We start from the raw sequence: 13,229 nt of genomic DNA on the forward strand, positions 1-13,229 counted from the left end.
GTACTATAACTCTCTCTCTCGATCCAAGAGGGAAAATGCATTCAAGCAAGGGACTGATAGATCATAGAACATATCCTTTTTGTACTACCTTTGGACTTCGGCGGTTACAAGAATGATCACCGGAAGTCGATATTGGAGTCCAACACTCCACCGGCATATGGGGCTACCAGATGGGCCGAACTTTGTGGCCTGCCCACAGGGGAGATAGTTCCATTTTACCTTTAGAATTTTACCAATTAAGATTGCATTTCCATCAACAAAGGGTACTCATCAGCGCCAAGGTAGTCGCGAACGTTTTTGGATCCTTAGAGTTGAATTTCATTCTAATAATAGTAATTTGTGCATAAATCAATTAAGCTAATATAGTTTTATATAAAAATATATTTATATACTATCCTTGTCATGAAGAGGAGATAATTATATATGCTACTCCATACATTTTTATTGTAGGAGAGCAAGCGGAACAACATGTTACAGATTGCAGAATAGAAACACAGTTCGAAGATACATGGAATCAATTTCTATTCTCCACCCTATAAATATAAATTTGAGGTAGACTTTAGAAAGTGGTGGAATGTCGAATTCCAAACCAGATAGTCTACTCTATTAAATAGATTCTAATTCCTGATCCAAGGCCTCCTTAGTGAAAAAAAAAAGAATTGAAATGCCGGTAAAAAAAATGAAACCACCTGCTCCGGATCGCCCTTTCTTCCAATACGACGGACGCAAACATGGCCTCGTCTGCAGCAGCATCCAACGCAAAATGGTTCCAATCACCAGTTTTTTGGCATTCAGAATTACAGCCTCCAAGCGGCACAATACAGCATTCAGCACCACACGGCGCACTGCACTGCAAACCCAATCTGATGCATCATTATACAGCACAGGATCGAATACACGGAGACACGTCCAGTCTCCAGTCCAGGTCCAGGTCCAGGAACACAACGCAGCAGCGGCAATTCCGGCGGACCCCCAAAGGGCCAGGTAGGGTACCCCCTCCCTACATGGCGTACCTCTGGGTCCAGGTCCTCGCGGTGTTCTCGTACTTGTTCCGGTCCGTCTTGTACATGTGCGCTATCTCGGGGACCAGAGGATCGTCGGGGTTCGGATCGGTCAGCAGGGAGCAGATGGACAGCAGCACCTGAAATCGACCAGATTGAGGGTGCTGGTAGGTAGGTAGCTCCCAAACCTACAAACAACCATGGAGAAGATGATGTTATCCAAGAGAGCAGTCACCAACCTTGGAGATGGTTAGCGCCGGGCTCCACTGGTCCTTCAGGATGTCAAGGCAGATGCTCCCGTTGCTGTTGATGTTTGGATGGAACACCTTGGTGCGGAATGCCACCTGCATATTGGAATGTGACAACGTTTTATAGGATATACGGGTTTGGTAATAAGGCAGATGAATTTCTGGCTTCAAAAGTTTCAAGCTTGCACATGAAAACTGTGATAATGAGTTCATCAAAAAAAATAACTCGGGTGTTTTCAGCAAGTGCACTTAGTGCCATGGCATCTCATCCATAAGCTATTGGCTACTGCACATAGCTCATACGCGTTGTCAAGATACCAAACACTGCCGATATCAAGTGCATATCTCAGAGTGATGTTCCTGGGAAGTAAATGAGCTTGCGCATATGTCTACTTTACAAATTCAGTGCAGCAAAAATAATGAGGAAAAATTATGCACAAAAATAAGGAATGATCATTGCCCAATACCTTTGGTGGTTTGAAAGGATAATCGGGAGGAAAATGGATTGTAACTAGGAAAACTCCACCAGAATATGGGCTATCAGATGGACCCATTATTGTTGCCTGCCAGTGGAATATATCTTCACCAACAGGACCTGCCAAATAAGATTATGTTGTCACCAACAAGGGACGCAACTGAATTTCTGAGTCAGGGAAAATCAAGGTCACAAACTGGACTGATGCCACCTTATCTGACGGGCATATGTTCAGTAGGAAACATAACTAACTAGACAGGATAGATCTAGTGTTCGAGGATTCTACATGATTGGGGTAAGACAACACCCTTGCACTCTATAAGAGAAAACCTTCTCACATAGGCCGAGCTCATGTGAGGACGACTGGAACCATTGGACCAAGGCTGAGACCTTAGACTTGTGCTTTGGCACGAGGAGTAAAACGCAGGACCTGAGTAGTGCTACTCAAACCAACTCAACTAGATGCCCTTTCATAAAAAAAGATAGTTTTGCCAATAAATAAAACATGTTAATCATTTTCTCAGTTATGACTGTTCTGTCATCATTCTACCTCACATTGTTGAATGATGTGTCGAACTAGACTATAGTTCATTCATGTAACTTGATTTGTTCCAATGAATATGGCCCAAAGTATCATTTTATGAACAGTTTTTTATATAGTTTCATGAACAACTTATTCTAGTTATGCAACAGCACTAACACCAATTGCAAGCATGGAAAAGACGAATCCTACATGTTAGCTGTTCCTCAGTACAATTATAACATTCCTTCAATGTTTGTGTTTATGTTGCTAACAACTCGTCTCATCAGGTATCGAATGGAGAAGTGAAACCATTGGAAATACCCCCCTCACCTTCGCATTTTTGGTAGGGAAACTAAGCATGGCACATAAAGAATCCAAAAGTTACTAACTAACCCTGTTCCTTCGGGAGAAAAAAGTTAAAACCATAAAAAGATTTGCACAACATAGTAAAGGCCAAGCCCTGCAGGTCGTCAACGGCCATTTATAGTACCTAAAAGTGAGGATGGAACCAATTCATTTCCATGTAACAACGTCATAACATCTCATATCTACCCCACCCCTCAAGCACCTACCAAGAAAGGGGTCAAGGGTTATCAGGCTGGCTGACTTGTCTAGAAATCTGTTGGTAAAGTTCTATAGCAAAGGGGGCAAGCATGTGAAGCTTTGGATAAGAGGCCGTTCAGAAGCATGTGCACAAAATCTGACACCTACACACTACTGACTACAGAGGGTGAGAGGGGTATGGCTCAAAAAAAATCGACAGAGGAACAGGCAAGAAAGAAAGCAGTAGGACCTGCACTGCACGAGGTGGGAGGGTCCTTCTGAAGATCCTTGAGCTCCTTCTGGATCCTCTTCGACGCCATCTTCCTCCTCCTGTGCCCTCCTATTTTCGAAAAAAAAGAGCAAGATAAAAGAAACTAGTAATCAGGATTTGCCATGAAAAAGCTAGGCTCGTGGCATGCCCCAAGATTTCTTTTGGGGAAAAAAGAGGAGAGAAAATATACCTGCCTAACTGAAGAACTACTGTTTCCTTCGCTGCCTCTCGTCTTCCTCTCTCTCTCTCTCCCGCTCGTCAAGGATCAAGCAAATAATGGAGTTGGGGCCGGGGAAAGGAACCGGGGCAAGGGCATATATGTAAATGGTCTTCCCCTGAACGCTGCTGGTTCGCGTGCTGGCTTTATTTATGCAGCTTCATCGAACCAGCGCTTCTTTCCCCACCATGGCTGATCGATGAAAGTGGCCGGCATCAAATCAGCGCCAAATTGCTATCCACCCTACCTACTCACCGCAGGGAATTAATTATACTCGTCCATTTTCGTTTTGTGAACAGCAATAAATAAATTGACGGGGTACTGTGCGTGCGTAGCTGACGTGCAAGCTGATCCACTCACCAGCCAGCCAGATGCTCTTGCCTGCTCTGCGCCCGCCCCACAGATTCCTCTGGTTGGGACAGGCCGATTGATTCCTCGTGGCCTACCTGTCAGTGGCCAGTCGGCGGAATCCAATTCTTGCGTAGGAGTAGGAGACCTATTGCCGGCGTGGATCCCAGTTCCCAGTTTCTGCTTCGAGCGGACGGCTGGGATGGTACAGCACGAGACCTATTGCCGTGCTGTCAGTCAGCGCAGACTGCGCTGTCAGTCTGGCAGAAAATTGAACTTTTTCTGCGCGCTTTTACTGCTCACTCTGACGCAAAACCGGTTGAACCGGTTTTATAACCGGTTGAACCGGTTTTGGGTCTGTTGACCAGCCGACGCCGCTCCTTTTTTCCTCTCTTTCCTCCTTTCTCTTCTTACCCATTCACTTCTTCAGCCGTTGTTGCCTACATCTTTTCTCTTTCTACCTCTCACTTTCACCACAAACCAAAGTCCATTTGTGCCATCAAATCCTTGGGAGCTTGTTGGAAGATTTGTTCCTCTCGGCTTCCTCCATCACCTCTCTCACTTTCGTTGGAATTTCTGTGGTTCAATCTTCAGATCGAGGTATTACATTATTTCCTCATATTTTTACTCGATCTCACTCGTTCTTGATTATCTAGTGTATCGTTTCAAGGATACATTTTAGTTTAGGTGATTACAACACTTAGACTATCTTCTTTTGTCTCGAACATTGTTTGAGTTTAGTTGTTTGGTATTGTTCTTTGTAGTTGAACCGCTCTCATGAACGGTTGAAGTGCATGCTCAATATCATACGCGTCTTTACTCAAACGTGTTTGTTAAGATCCTTGAACATCGATCTCCTCACTCATCATAGGTTATATCTTTTATTTTAAGGATGGCGCGTCGGAGGAATCCATCAGTTGTTGAATCCGACTCTTCCAGTGAACAAGAAATTCATGAAGAAACTCTCCCGCGTTCCAGATCCAAGCGCGGGCGAGGATCTGGAAACGTAATGCAAGGTGGTGAGGCCTCCGGGTCTCATGGAGCTCGCGGTCGGACGGCCCGGAATCCCTACGGTCGGTCCCGACCCGCGGCAAATCCACAAGCATGGGAGCCGACAAGTGATGATGATGGTGGAAAGGATGATGAGATTGACCTTCCCTCTGCCCACGCTCCTATTATCCGAGGGTTGGTTCTCCACCGGGCGGAGGCCCGTCGTTCTGGCAATGAGCCAGTTACGGATTTTACTGCCAGCGGGGGTTCTGCACTTCTCCAGGACATCCGCTTTCAGAATCCTGCATTACGTATTCGTGATGCCAGGATTGATGGGAATCGGTTCTGGACTCTTCAGCATGTCGATTTCTACAACTCGGTAATTCTTCCCAAGAAACATCAGCCCATTCTGCATCAGCGGTACATCAACTGGGAAGGTTGTGAAGCTATTGGAGATCCGGAGATGACACAGGCTTTGAGGGCCTGTGAGAGAAAGAAAATGAAGAATATTATGACCTTCCAATATGATTGGAATGATGAGGTCATTGCTCAGTTTTATTCCACTCTTTGGATCAAGCTGGCCGATGAGGAAAGTCCCTACAACTTTCCTTATCTTAATTTCTATATCGAAGGCAGCTGGTACAAGGTGAGCTACCGGCGGTTTGCTCACATTCTTGGATTCTCTGATGAAGACATCTCTGGGGACAAGATCAAAATTCATGATTTTCGGCAACCCACCAATGATGAAGCCCGGGATCTTCACATATCTGAGTCTGGTAAATTCTGGGAGTCCACAAATCTGCACAAATATTACAGATATATCAACTCTCTCAGCAGAATGACCCTCATTCCCAAAGGGGGTTACCAGATGAACATCCTGGGTGAGAGCAAAGTCTTGCTCTCGTTTATGAAGCCCAATAGCTCGGAAAGAATCAACGTTTTTGACATGATCTGGCAGGAGATTATCCATGCTGCCTGCTTTCCTCTTAAGGGATGTCTACATGCACCTTTTATCATGAAGATGATTGAGGTGGTGACGCAGTTCCGCTATGAGAAAGGTACTAGACATCTATCTTATACCCCCTTCTGGATTGATCCAAACAATCCAGCAGGACGTTTGAGGAAAGCCCCTTCCAGCTCCCGTGCACATACTTCTGCTGGTCCTGCTGCTGCTGCTGCCGGTGCCTCGCGTCCCTCCCCTGGCCGCGGATCTCCCACGCCACGTGGTCGTGGTCATGGTCGAGGTCGTGGCCGAGGGATGGGTGTCCGCCTGGCCCATGGGATTGCAGCATTCTTTTCTATGTGCCGGAATATTTCTGCAGATGTGCATGAGCTGGCAAGGCGTCAAAGGGAGACTGACGACAATCTTCGTCGTCAAGCTTCCTCTATGGGTATGCCTTTTGCCCCTCGCTCGCCTGACGTGCCTCTTCATCCGCCTCCTCCAGAAATCAAAGAGTGGCACCAGCAGGCCTACGGGGTGCCTTTTATGTCAGCTGACGATGAAGAAGAAGATGAAGAATACTTTGATGATCGTGAGCAGTTTGCCCCGCCTCCCTACCAGGGGGATCCGGGTCAATCCTCTTCTCATCCTTCGCCCCAGGATCCTTCAGGAAGTGTTCCTCCCCTAGATCAGTCTGGGGAAGAACACTTTGCATCTCACCTGGCGCATCATATCTTTGCTCCGCATCATCCTCCTCAGTGGTGATCTATGGCTTGGTGGCTCTCTCCTTTTTTTGGTTCTTGTTGCCAAAAAGGGGGAGAAGGATTCTCATCTTAGCAGCACCTTTAATTTATGTAATGAACACTTGGTTTGTAATAATTATTATTCGTCTGACTCGTGATGCATGTGGTGATGGCTTAGAGCCACAAACCTTTTAATGATGTGATGGGATGACATTATTGTAATAGTCAGTAGTAACATTTCATATCTTATGCTATGCAATGATGGGCTTGTTTGTGTAATACTATTGTTTTTATCATCACATCATATATAATTGTGTTGCATCCCTCAATTTTTGTGTATTGTGTTGGTTGTTCACTCTCTCTAAATATGTTGCAAATTGACATATCAAGTCAATATTAATATCACAAAACTAATGCACATATTTAGGGGGAGCTGCACATACACAAATACTTCTATCTCGCAAGTGTTCTTAATTTTTAATTTTTATCTCTACTCTAGTTTGTTTTGGCATCAATCACCAAAAAGGGGGAGATTGTAAGTGCAATCAACCCTAATTGAGGGTTTTGGTGATTAAATGACAAAACAAACAGAGATTCTAACAATTTTGCTCCTAGCATGTACACATTAATTCTACAGATAGGAGAAGCACAGATCTTATGAGCATAAAAATGTAAAGCACAGCGGATTTAAAATTCTACATCATATGGCGTGCTCCAAGTGCTTGGAAACAACGGTAGTGTTCATTTTATAATTCTTGAGTTATAGGAATCATCGTTCAATTAAGAGGGATCCGAAATGGTTAAGTAAGTTTTGCAATGAGCTAAGTTCAAAACCCTTCCAAATCATCTTAGAGAACACTTTTCCAGATCATGAATGCCTTTGAGAAAAACCATTTTTACTTCCCACAAGAATTCCACCTTTGTTCATTTCAAAATGTTCAAAACTTGCTTTTCAGCCTTGGAAACCGGTTCAACCGGACCTGAAACCGGTTCAACCGGTTTCGGGACTGTTCCTCTGCCATCCCTGCTCTGACCTGTCTGACAGTCAGAGCTGTCAGAAAAATTTGTTGCAGATATTTTTGGGAAACCGGTTCAACCGAATTTTTCCCCGGCTCAATCGGTTTTGGATCCGGTCGAGTCTCCGGCTGAGTAGGTCAGTGAACCGGGATCTTCCTGGTGGAAACCGGTTCAACCGGTCTGTAAACCGGTTCAACCGATTTTCGACTCTTTTCTCCCAACGGCTGCCAGCTTTTGGGGGATCCTTTAAATACCCCCCACACTCTCTCTCTTCATTACTTCTGCTCTCTCCACGAGTTCTCAGCTGACCAAACCCCAACCAAAGGCATTCAATTCACATCTCACACCCGAAATCGCATCCTCTTCAATCGATTGAAGGATCCTTGGTGTGAGGTGAAGTCGATCTAACGCGCTGTCAATTTCATCTTGATTCTCCCATTCTCTTTGTTCTTGAGCTCATTGCAAACTTGACCTTGTGCGGATTTGTTACTCTTGGAGCCTTGTGTTCCTTGAGGGTTAGAGGTTGCTTGGGAGTCTCCAAATTTGTGGACGACCCCAAGAAGTTTGTATTACCCGCTCTTTGAGAAAATTTGAGAAGAGATTGCCTTGACCTTTGTGGTCGGCTTGTGGAGGATTAGGGTTGGAAAAGACCCGGCCCTTTGTGGGCTCCTCAACGAGGAGTAGGACACCTTTGTGGTGGTTGCCGAACCTCGGGATAAATCGCGTGTTCGTGTGCTTTCTTGTCAAGTGCCTTATATTGTTGGTTGGCTCATATTCATCTATTTGAGTGGATTTGTTGTAGGGCAAGTCGTTAGCAAAATCTTTCACTACTTCATAATATTTGTTTAACTGATTGTTTAATCTAAGTTGAGCTAATTCAAACTTGTTGAGTTGTAAACAAAATCAACTGAACCGGTTTGCACCAGTGCAACTTTAATTTGACCTATCTCGAAGTTTTTAGTGAACATTTTCAGGTGTAGCCTATTCACCCCCCCTCTAGGCTACTTTCAGGAACTCTTAATCTCATCGAGAGGATGACACTAGAAGTTAGTGCAATTTTCTAGATTATTCCTCACACGATGCCAAGCATATGATAGATGCTAGTCTTCTAAGGTGTTGTCCTAAAAGATGTTGTCCTCTAAAATACTGTCCTAAATATGTTGTCCTAGAGATGTTGTCCTAAAGATGTTGTTCTTCACAAAAGGGCCACAAAGACCACAGGGACTTATTCTGTTTCATCCTCTTATGTGTGGATATCGTAAAATCATTATTGTGGTTGTGGTGGTAGTGTTGATCAACAACGAATTTAAAGAGAACGAGTGAACATACTGCTGCTGCTAGTACGCGAGGACGTACGACTACTTTCACTGCATTTTCTCGTTCTTTTTTCACTATGTTGTGTGTCTAGTGGTAACAACCTTAGTTTTTTTACTCACGTGTCATTTTGGTTGAACATGGTAAATATACTAGTGGGTAGTGTACCTATTTCTTAACAAAGTCTGACCTTATTATAACGAAAACTTGTTAAACTCACCAGTTCCACGTGTATCAATTCCAGAGCGTATTTCTTCAATAGTCATTACTTCCAACCCATTATCCTTTACCTACAATCAAAATGCAAAGAGAAATGTCATGGCTCAATGAACCGTTGCCCAATTTGTCCACAAACAAATAGCTCCTCAGTAAATACAGAGGAATCTTACAAAGTTAAATATGAAATTGGCCCAATCCTGTATCCTTAGCCAAAGAATTAGGCACTTCTTGTGACCTTTGTCCATCCACTCAGGACAACCTGTAGGTTCAGCAAAAAATTGTACATATCCTGATTATCAAACAGTATAGCACACCATAAAATCTACCAGAAGCTACAACAGTAACTAAAGAAGTATCAATAGTTGCAGAATGAACCTTCACTGATGAGAGCTGCAAGGAACACTTCCTTTGCTTCATGGGTAAGAGATCCTGCATTACAAAAAGCCTGTAAATGCAGTGCAATGACTAAAATAAGTGTACAAAAAATAACGTAATTTAGTCTAGTGGTTCAATATATCATATGTTTATTGACTATTTGACTAGTACAGTATGCTCAAAATTAGCCATGGTAGGTTTTGAGTACATTACATCACACTTGATTGCAAGGTACACATTTTCAGTGAGCCAATGGATATGCTAATAGAACATGCTTCGCTGAAACTGTAGGAAACAATATGTCAAAACTATGATTGATATAAACGTGCATTACTCTCAATCTTTGAATTGGAGAACATGGGGAAATCTTCTTCCAGGGATATTGTATGTATCTTTTGACTTCTACAGTAATCGAGTATCAGATTTTTTCCATAACTGTACTTGCTTTTCCCGTGTTTCACGCACAGGCTGCAAACTGAGGGATAAATGTTACTATGTTAGCATATCATGCTATAATTCTCAGCTCCTGTATTGAGAGAGTGCATGAAAACAAGTTCAAATGGAGTTTTGAGTAAACGAAACAACAATTTTTAATAACTAACAAAGCGAGTAAATGCAATAACACATCAATGGATCCCAAAGAGAATGGTGAAATATGTTAGAAGCATTGTCATCTAGTGAAATATGATTTCTTATGAAGTGAAAATATCTCAAATCTACATAGTGTGATAATATGATAGGAAACTAACATAAATATAGCAGAATATTGGCTTAGTAATATTTTTCAAGAATAAATTAGAAATTAATAAATCGATGTGTGTATTGTCTAGAAACCTTATTGGTTAATGCCAAGGTAGAAATTTCATCTATATGGATAGGATGAATGGTGAATTACTGAATTTCCTAAACTGAAAACACCACAGAAAAAACAGAAAGCAGACATCATCAGTATGAAACATGCAAGTACGAAAGCAATTAATTCTTTCATTTCATTAAACCACCAAAATAGTTAAATATATATTAATATATGAGTGAAAATTCGCATCGAAATATTCATCCTGAAAACACTGACTTAGATTACATCCATAACCAATTCAGCATCATGGACCATCTCTTCCACATATAGCTGCAAGGTTGCAGATAACAGAAACACTTAGTGGCATTGTTACTGAGAGCAGGCGAGTCATTGGAGTGTTTGGAAGAGAATAAAAGGCAGCGGATAGAGCGAGAACAAGGAAGGATTACGTGAAGTAAGGAGGGTAGTTGAAGAAGGGAGGGAGCCTGAAATCCCCCAGCCTCTGCATCTCCGCAACTGCGCCCGCCCAAAAAACAAGTCCTGCAGGAATTGAAAAAATCAGGCTCTGCAGCAATTGTAATATCATCTCAGAAACATGGATTGAAATCTAATCGTTCATAGATAAGAAAAGCGAAGACGCAGATCGAAACTTCCAAGTAATCTCTCCTCACCTGAAGACCCTTCTCACTTATTTTTTTTGAAACCCAAACCTTAATATCATTAAACATCAGGCCCAGCACTCATGTCACGGACCAAAACATCGTTTACAAAGGTTGGGAGGGGAGCTGTCCACAACATAACAAGCTCCGGGTCCCCAGATAAAGCAAAGTGAGCTATAGAATGTGCACCCGTATTACAAATACGATTACAATGCTTAACAGAACAAGAAATAAAATCTGAAAACATAAGATGTCTTAATTCCTTAAAGAGCCATCCTTCAACGCATAGATCAAATGATGTTGACTTCAGGGCTTTCACCAGGTTGAGGCAATCGGTCTCCAAAATAATATTGCCAATGCCTAAATCACGAGCAGCCTTTAGCGCTTCTAAACAACCAACAGTTTCAGCGTGCATCGCTTGGAAAGCTTTGTATAACTTCCCTGCGCCTGCTGCTATACTATCACCAGTATGGTCTCTAATGACAAACCCCCATGCTCCTACTTTCAGCTCTGGTAGAAAAGCTCCATCACAATTAATTTTGAGGAAACCTTCAGGTGGTGGAGTCCATCGTTCTTGCATCTGTACAGCAGCTGTATTTCTTGGTTTCGTACCTTTCACAATTTTCTCCCATCCTGTCATGCTCATTACCGAGTGAACTAATTCATCAGTTGAGTTCCTTTTGTCACCATTGATCACTTTGTTTCTTACATTCCACCAAGCCCAGAGTAAATAAATAATCACCAAACGAACTGTCTCTGGTAATTTAATAATTTCATGGACCATGTTCTGAGCCGTTGCTTCTTTTAACAGATTTAATCTGAAATCTTCTAAACCAAGAGTCCTCCAACATTTTTTAACATCTTTGCATTTTAGGAACAAATGACCACCATCCTCGTCAAACCGACTACACATTGGACAACGTGTATCTAGTTGCATACCTTTCCTTTTCAAATTTGAACGCAAAGGATGACTGTTATGAGCTAATCTCCATAAAAAATGAACCACCTTCGGTTGGCAATTCAGTTTCCAGAGGCGAGACCAAAATTGTTGTACATTCCTACTTGCTCCATTTGTAGATTCACCCAATTGTCTCTGATCCATCAATTCTTCCTTATCTTTTATAGTGTGATAAGCTGATTTCACTGTGAAAAGGCCCTTTGTATCAGGGTGCCATGCCACGTGATCCTCCTGATCCATCTGAATTGGAATGGCAAGAATTAGATTTGCATCAATGTCCCAGAAAACTGCCTCAACAAGATCTCTATCCCAAAGACCAGTATTAGGATCAATCAAGTCTGCCACCTTTGTTAAGATAGTCCTTCCTTTTGGTGTCGCTGGTCTTTGATTTGCCCCATTCGGTATCCAAGGGTCCAACCAGATGTTAATATTTTCTCCGTTTCCCACTCGCCAGATGAGCCCCTTCTGTAACGCTTGAACACCATGAAGAATACTTCGCCATGCATAAGAAATCCCTGATTTCTCTTTTGCCTTGAGTAGATTACCATGTGGGAAATACCGTGCCTTCAACACTTGAGCACATAAGGAATCAGGGTAATGAATTAAACGCCAGCCCTGTCGAGCTAACATGGCCAGGTTAAAACAATGTACATCCCTGAAACCCATACCTCCCTTTGATTTTCGTTTGCTCATCATCTCCCAGGACAACCAATGAATTTTCTTCTCATTATCCTGGTTCGCCCACCAGAATCTTCCAATCATGGAGCTGATCTCATCACACAACGTTTTGGTCAGATCAAAAACAGACATCGCATAGGTAGGCATAGACTGAATGACTGCCTTAATGAGTACTTCCTTCCCTGCCTTGGACAGAAGTTTTATTTTCCAGCCTTGAATCTTTTTCCATATTCTATCCTTCAGATATGCAAAGGTTTGAGCTTTAGATCTCCCCATATAAACTGGCAGTCCCAAATATTTATCATTCATGGCTTCAGTCTTTATATTCAATTGCCTCATCACCTCTTTCCTGATACTCTGCTTGGTATTCTTACTAAACATGATGCATGACTTTTCCTTGTTTATCATTTGCCCCGAGCAAACCTCATACAGTGAAATAATATTTTTCAGGTGATGCACACTGTGTTCATCAGCTTTGATCAGAAGTAGAGAAAAGACGAGGAAAACACTCCAATCCTGATGGATCTGCGCTCGACGCTCCTGCACCAGCAGATGACGGCAAGAGGAAGGCAATGACTAACACGTGCTACAATGGACTGGACTGGAAGTGGGCTTGGGATTGCTTCTAGACCTGCTAGTGGGCTGAAATCCAAGAGGCTTTTCCACGTGTGCCACCACAAAAAAGGTTTGCAATTCTATACAAGTCATTAATGTTCGCTGCGAATTAAAACCGGTTGTTTGAATTGCTGTAGCTATAATCTATAAAGACAAAAATAATGTATAAGTAGTAAAAGTCGGTAAGGATTAAAGTCAAGTGAACAGGCTGTAAAAAAGTTGAGCGGTTATTGGTGCGATTTTTTTTCTTTCCATACCAATTCTAGTCAGATTTAACGCTGAGACCTTATTTAGAAGCA

At 42.6% G+C, this 13,229-nt stretch overlaps 1 protein-coding gene across 3 annotated transcripts; it reads right to left on the reverse strand.

The window, feature by feature from the left end:
* Window positions 1–417: 417 nt before the first annotated feature.
* On the reverse strand, window positions 418–3,813 carry LOC100286223 (uncharacterized). 3 transcript variants are annotated; one of them, XM_035961512.1, is made up of 6 exons: window positions 3,639–3,813; window positions 3,252–3,525; window positions 3,041–3,130; window positions 1,717–1,844; window positions 1,241–1,345; window positions 418–1,141 (listed from the first exon to the last, which is right to left on the reverse strand). In XM_035961512.1, exons 3-6 carry the CDS (start codon window positions 3,108–3,110, stop codon window positions 1,001–1,003), a joined length of 444 nt encoding a protein of 147 aa, XP_035817405.1. In that variant the 5' UTR covers window positions 3,111–3,130; window positions 3,252–3,525; window positions 3,639–3,813; the 3' UTR covers window positions 418–1,000. The 3 variants fall into 3 exon arrangements, with proteins under 3 accessions (XP_035817405.1, XP_008655139.1, NP_001152583.2); XM_008656917.4 differs by lacking the exon at window positions 3,639–3,813 and having other exon boundaries at window positions 506–1,141; window positions 3,256–3,468; NM_001159111.2 differs by lacking the exon at window positions 3,639–3,813 and having other exon boundaries at window positions 734–1,141; window positions 3,252–3,432.
* Between the last annotated feature and the right edge of the window lie 9,416 nt (window positions 3,814–13,229).

This window comes from Zea mays, chromosome 8 (assembly GCF_902167145.1).
Source record: "Zea mays cultivar B73 chromosome 8, Zm-B73-REFERENCE-NAM-5.0, whole genome shotgun sequence".
Taxonomy (NCBI): Eukaryota; Viridiplantae; Streptophyta; class Magnoliopsida; order Poales; family Poaceae; genus Zea; species Zea mays.